Below are 7,062 nucleotides of genomic sequence, written 5' to 3'. Positions count from 1 at the left end.
GGCTCACTGAAGCCTGCTGTCACTTGTTGGATAGGATTTAGGAGTCAAGACCAGCCATTCTTATGGAAATGCAGCTTATGTGGGTCCATAAGTTGGGTGGAGTACAGCCTCTGTAAATCTCCAAGATGGGTCACACAGTGTTAGCCAGGTTCATGGAGTCTCAGATATTGCCCTAGCCTACTGGCTCTGGTGGGGGGAGGGGGTAGCTCAGCAAAGGGACAATGGCCTCTGCTTGCCCTGAAACCAGACACTTCAGTCTCTCCCTGTATACCACTGGTGCCCCTTCAACCTGCCAACCCCATGCTGGAACTCAGGATTAAGTCTGAGTGACTCTGAAGGTAGGTTCTTTAAGGGGGACTGCTTGGGTCTCCAGAAGTTTCTCCCACCATTCTCCCCCTTGTTTTTTGCAGCCAGAAGTTGTGAGGACTTATGTTCCTGGCACTGGAATCCCTGGGCCGGGGTCCTGGTGTGGTTCTGGGACTCCTGGCTCCCGACATATCCATTCCAAATATTTATCCACCACACATGGGTGTGTGACCAGCCTGTCCCACAACTTTGCACCTCCTACCAGTCTGGATGGTTGTGGTTTCTCTATTTCCATGGTTGTCAGACTTTGACTCAACTCCATTTCTGACAGTTCTGAGTGATGGTTGTTCTAAAATTTAGTTGTTTTCTTAATGTGGTTGTGCAAAAAGGCCAGCCATGTCTGCCTATGCCACCATCTTGACCTGAAGTCCACAAATGAGTTCTGAAATCCTGTTATTTTTGTTCTTAGGTTTTAATCATTAGCCATTATTATGGTTACATCTGTTGTGTCCTTCCAGATAGAAGAAAAAAAAGAATTCTTCTGCTCTATCATAGAAATTGCCTGCTTTGCAGACTGTGCTTTGAGTTGGTAATTTTTGCTTTCGAGTTGATTATCTTTTTCCTTAGACTTGTCAGCACTTATAAACTCTACTATCCCAGACCTTTTTCTTCAAGTCTCCAGGTCTTTCACACTATTGTGTGGTAGAAACCTCCTGGAACCTAAACATTTGATTTCACTGATCTTTTTATTCTAGTTAAAACAAGAGGTGACTCAGTCAGCTATTTGAACATCCACTGCTGATCACAGCCTGAAAGAATGTGCCCGAAGATATCTGTTGTTTCTCCCATTTCTGCCTTTGTCTCCTATATGGTCTCATAACCAGCACTGGATCTCCTTCTTCTATTTCCCCAAGCAACAGTTGCTTCAAAAGAGTCCTTTCCCTATCTGGGTGACAGTTGCATCTTGAACCAATTGCTGAAACAGATTCCTATGCTGACTTTAAGCACAAAATAAATTTATTTACCCATGGTTCTAGAGTCAATGGAGAGACTGGAAAACCCAGACTCAGAACTAGGGCAGGAGGAGATTGGCCACCTGATACCATGAAATTAGTTCAGTAAACTCATGTTGCTGCCAACAGAAGGAATGCATGACACAATGGTACGATGAAAAGGCCCCAGTCCTCAGATAACCTCTCAGATCTCCACTGGCATACTTTCTGTGCACTCACTAAACACAACATCTGCCCTGGCTGGCCTCTCTATCCTTTTTTCTCACTGTCAGGGGAGGAGCCCATCTTGGCACTGTCACTGGCCTGTGCCTTCACCTCACCTGAGCAGGGGCTCGAAGCCCAGCCATTCCCAAAACTATATCTAGCTGTCTCCCCAAGTAGTCTGCACCAGGACCTGGGGAAGTCCAGTAGCTTCCACCCAGACACAATGAGCACAATGCTGCCTGTCCTGCTGTCCCTACTGCTTCTTGTGGGTCTTGCAAACACCCAAGATGGTAAGTTGGGAACCAAAGGCTGGGTATCAAACAGAATGGAGGGGAGGTAATGAACAGGATAGACGGTGCTGGGAAAGGGCACAGGATGAAGCCGAGTTTCCCAGACTACAGTAGGAATGGCTGTTCGATGCTGTCAGCTATCTTGGCTCACACACTTCCAGGAGTACTGAGCCACTGGACTCTTGCTATGTAAGACCTTAAATAATTAGAATCTAAAATGTTAGTAGACAAATTAACAAAATTCAGTCCCAGATGCTCTGGCCAGATAGCCCTAGCCCAATATGCCAAGGCTGAGGGTTTCATCTCCAGTCAGGGCACACACAAAAGTCAACCAATGTATGTGTGATTATTAGAATAGCAAATCTCTCTTTCTCTCTCAGATCAAAAAATTAAAAGTTAAAAAAAAACTAAGACCCGAACAGATAAAGTGACCTGACCTGTGTCACAGCCAGGAGAGAGCAGAGGCCACACAGGTGGAATTTCTCTTCTTCCCTCCCTCCAATGGCTGGGCATGCCTGTCTAACTCTCAGGGAGAAAGACAGGACTCCAAAGAGCACTTACTTGTAAAGGCATGTAAGCTGGAGGACGCTTCTAGAAACAAAGCCATTCCTCACTCCACAGTTAGTCACTACAACAGTGGGCCTGGAAGGCTAGAGACTGGGAAAGAAGCCAGATGGAGGTCAGGCAGAACTAGGGTTAACTTTAGGACAGAGTAGTGAGGCTTTTCTTGGCCTACAAAATTTCAGGATGATATAAGCTAAATGGTACAAGTTTAGAATTTATTGCATTCACAAGCTGTCAGAATATATCTTTTATGACAATTGATCCTACTTAGATTATCAATCACATCCTACACCAAAATGTAATTTAGTCAGGGTTCTTTAGAGAAATGCAATGAATGCTACATATGTGCACAGAAAGAGAGATTTCTTTCCAAGCTTATGGCTCACAGCACTGTGGGGGCTGCAAGTCTGAAATCTGCAGGGCTGGTCAGCACAGTGGAGATGTGGAGATTTGGTGTTTAGTCTTGGGTCCAAAGGCAGTCTGGAGGCAGAATTTCTTCTTGTCTCTTGTGGCCTTCAACTGATTACAGTAGGCCCACCCACACTATGGAGTATAATCTGCTTCACTTGGTGCTTACTAAAGAAATCTTAATAGCTATTAGAAACTAATTAGTGAAAATAACTTCAGTCCTAGAAAGAAGAATCTGCCATGTGACCTCCACTGAATTAGTAACACCCATGAGAGGGTTACTAATTCATGAGTGATATCAAGAATTCGTTATTGAGTTAATTATGGAGTCCCCCCACCCCTCTCTCTGTCCCTGCCTCATATCAAAGTGCAGGAACAGCCCAGGCAATTCTGAGGTCCATTCTGGCCTTGCCTTCTGCTGATCCATTCTAGGACATTTCCTGAGGCTTCTAGTCAATTCTCCTTCCTACACTTTCTAACTGTATGTATTTGTCAGGTTCAATTAGGTAATGTTCCAGTGACAAGGACACTTTTTTTGTGGCTTCACTCAAAAAATGTTCATTTCTTGCTCATGTAAAGATGAATACACATCAGTCAACTTGGTGTGCTCCCAGGGATGACTCAAGGATTTAGGTGGTTTGCACTTTGGGACCCTCCTCTTCATCCTCTGGCCTCCACAGTCATCGCCTAAATGAAGAGAGACAAAGGGTTCAAACCAGCTTGCAGGCCTCTGACCAGAAGCAACACATCACTTTCCCTCACATTCCCTTTTGACAGAACTCAGTCATGGTCCCAATACACCTACAAGAAGACTGAGAAATATTATCTCTGATGGGCTAAGAATCAAACCAGTGTAGTGAAAACACAACGTGGTCTCTGAAATATCATCCCCAGAATAGAAGTAGAGCCCCTTCTCTCACGTGAGCTTCCAAGAGTGTGTGGCTGACAACAGCGTGCAGAGAGCTGGGGAGGAGGAAGCCCAGTGACCAGGCCTCCCTTCCTTGTCCTCTGCTGTGCCACTGTGGCATTCCTCTTTGTGGACCCCACATCTGAATCTTTTTTTTTGCAGGACGTTACTCTCTGAGGTTCCACTATACTGGGGTGTCCAGGCCCAAGGCAGGCTTCCCCAGTTTTCAGGCCACTGGCTACCTCAATGATCTAGCCTTCCTCCACTATGATAGTAATGGTCAAGTGGCTAAGCCCTTGGGCCCATGGACACAGGTGAAAGGAATGATGGACTGGGAGAAGGAAACTCAGTTGCAGAAGGCCAGGGAGGACACCTTCATGGAGACCCTGAAAGACATCATGAACTATTACCAGGATGGAGGTCAGTGAACAATCGACTGCTGGGGTGGAGGGTCTTAGCTAAAGAGACACTGCATTTTGTAGCAGAAAGGAATCTACAGGATGGAAATACCCCTTGCCTAAAAGTAGGGGGAACAAGTGCAGATACACAGACACTTCTGCACTCTTTGTCCCCACATCAGCCACCCCTGCCCCTTCCCCATCTCGTCCCCAATCCTCACTTTCAGGCCTCAACTCTCACAGGAGGTGAAGTCAGTTTCAGCCCTTTCCTAGGCACATCTGACCTCTTAGTGCCACATCCTGGCCTCTGAGGTAGATTCCACTTTCTAAGGTATCAGACTCACCCCCATGCAGGGATGCTGGGTGGGGAGGGAGCTAACCTTAGGGTGATTCTCACCAGGAATCAAGTGCTGACTCCGCCATTCACTAGCTGTTTGACAGTGAACAAGTTCTTAATTATCTATCTGCTGTGAAAATTTAAGAGAAAACAAAAACCTGAATCATTGATTCCTGCCTCCAAGAGGTGAATTCCATGAAGGCTAGAACACACATTGTCTTCATCTCCCCTGGAGCCCCATCACCTAAGAAAGCCAATGATAGTTGCTAAAATGAAATGAAGAGCTTGTGTCTTCCTTCCAAGCAAATGTCCTTTTCCAAGACTTGCTGCTAATTGGGAAGGGACGTAGACATTAGAGATTTGTTTGAAGATATTACAACCCCACTAAGAGAGACAAACTGAGGAAATTGTGCTGACTCAACTGGAGACACCAACTTTACATACAACTGGAAAAAGGGAAAGATCACCTACTGTATTGTAAGCTACAAATAATTGCTGTTTAACTTGAAAATGCACTTTGGTGTGTTGGTGTCCATTTCCTAAGACCTCACACTCTAGTGAAACAAAGTTCATTTACAGGGAAGCCGCATGGGGCTAGGAGGTCTGTCCACAGTCCTTAGCTCTCTGAAGTTTCTTGACTGGGAAAAATGTATCTCATCTCAGACTGGCCTAAAGCACCAATGCATCCTCAGTTTCTCTCTCTGCCTGCTCTATGTCTGGCTAAAAACCCATTTGCCAAGATAACAGGAGTTGCATGCTTAGATTTCAAACCCTTTCTTCCTGCTGGGTTGCAAACTGTGTAGGAGTTAGTGCAAACTATTAAGATGGAGTTGGTGGTCGATGCTAGCTGACTCATTCTGTGGGGGTCCTGGTGAATGCAGGGAATCACACTCTTCAAGGAAGGTTCGGTTGTGAGCTTCGGGATAACAACTACTGTGGAGCATTCTGGACATATATTTACGATGGACAGGAATACATCAAGTTCATCACAGAAATCCCAGCCTGGTTCCCTCGGCAAACAAAAGCTGTGTTCACAAAAGTAAAGTGGGAGAGAGAAGGCTCTGTGCAGCGGGCCAAGGCCTACCTGGAAAAGGAGTGCCCCCGGTTGCTGCGGAATTACCTGCAGCACAGCAAGACATTCCTGGATAGTAAAGGTACCCACTGCTCTCTATGCCCTGCTCCCCCCACACTGAGTTGAGAAAGACCAAGGTGATACCAGGCTGGGAGCACAGAGGAACGTTTCAGGCAAATCCTCTAGTCATGGCTCTCTATGATATGCCTCCTGGCTTCACTGTGGTGTGTAAAATGTCTGCCCAGGAAGGATGAAGTTGACTAAGTGTGAGCAGGATTGATTGTCACAGGCTGAGCCTTTAGTGACAAGTAATGAGAAAGAGCGGTCTGTGGAGGGAGGAGGGAAGGGTCCCAATGGCAGAGCAGCAGACAGAAAAAAAGAGTGGGACTGAGACAGTGGGTGACAGGCACCACAAAGCACACAGTTTCTTTGCATCAGAAGTCACTACACAGTGGGTGGAAATGGGGGCTGCTGGGAGGCAAGAAAGTGGCCAGGGACATCCCATTGTCCCACAGGGGAAGCTCATGGAAAGCCTCAGCTTCCCTGATCTTCTTGAAGTTTCCTTGAGGAGGCACTGAGCAGGGAAACGTCCCCTTCAGACCCTCACTCCAAGCTGTATCTTTCCACAGATGCTCCGTCTGTGTTAATCACCAGCCAGGAGGGCCCAGAAAACATCAGGACCCTCAAGTGCGACGCCTACAACTTCTACCCAAGACCAGTCAGTATGTACTGGACTCGACCAGGCATCCCAGTGGAGACTTATGAATGGGGAGACATTGCTCTCGGTGAAGATGGCAAATACCACTCCTGGGTGATGGTGAAAGTCCCCTCTTCAGACACAGGCCCCTACCTCTGCCACGTGCAGCATAGCAGCCTGGCCCAGACCCTCACTGTCCCATGGAATCAGGGGCAGGAATCACAGGCTGCAGGAGACCAGTAACCTGCACTTCCTAGTCTGGAGACCAGTAACCACCTGTGTGTCCTTTGGGAAAGGAGAGAGGTGAGCTGGAGAATGGCTGTCATCACCATCAGTGCATCCCAGAGAAGAGGTGAAGGGGACAGACAGGTGGTGAATTTGGAGACACAAGGCTTGAATGCTGGGCACTGGGCTGCCTCACTGCTACATTCCCCCTCAGAACCCATTATCTAGAATCTGAAATTGTATCAGCACTAATCTACACTAATCAGATAGCCTAGACACAAATAAATCAGATTGTTCAACTGTTAAATGCTGTAGAAACTTCAGCAGAGGTTATCATTCATCCTTCCCCCAAGCATTTGAATCATCTGAAATTCTTGGTACCCCCTGGAAGCAGTGTGTCCTGGCCATCTTGATCAGGGGTCCCCAACCTAGTGTGGCCTGACCACCAGGTACCTTGAGCACTGTTCAGGTGCTCACTGCTGAGGTCCCTTCTGCTTTGAAGGTCACACAACTCTGCAACCTTCTTAATACAATCTGAAGCTTACTCTCCACCTCAGATTTCTTGGCATTTGCTTGCCACCCTGTGAACCTGCCTTCCACTCCACATACCCCACCAATCCCACACCACCATGACCTTGGGG

The 7,062-nt window shown here is 47.0% G+C and overlaps 1 protein-coding gene across 1 annotated transcript; it reads left to right on the top strand.

Moving 5' to 3' along the window:
- The first annotated feature begins 1,703 nt into the window (after positions 1 to 1,703).
- On the top strand, positions 1,704 to 6,723 carry LOC123806428 (zinc-alpha-2-glycoprotein-like). Its single transcript, XM_045819559.1, has 4 exons — positions 1,704 to 1,813; positions 3,855 to 4,112; positions 5,309 to 5,581; positions 6,129 to 6,723. The coding sequence occupies exons 1-4, from the start codon at positions 1,747 to 1,749 to the stop codon at positions 6,437 to 6,439; spliced, it is 909 nt and encodes a 302-aa protein (XP_045675515.1). The 5' UTR covers positions 1,704 to 1,746; the 3' UTR covers positions 6,440 to 6,723.
- The last annotated feature ends 339 nt before the right edge of the window (positions 6,724 to 7,062 follow it).

Source organism: Phyllostomus hastatus, unplaced genomic scaffold (genome assembly GCF_019186645.2).
Source record: "Phyllostomus hastatus isolate PE091 unplaced genomic scaffold, TTU_PhHast_1.1 phas_scaffold_385, whole genome shotgun sequence".
Classification (NCBI taxonomy): domain Eukaryota; kingdom Metazoa; phylum Chordata; class Mammalia; order Chiroptera; family Phyllostomidae; genus Phyllostomus; species Phyllostomus hastatus.
This window is presented reverse-complemented; position numbering and strand designations above follow the sequence as displayed.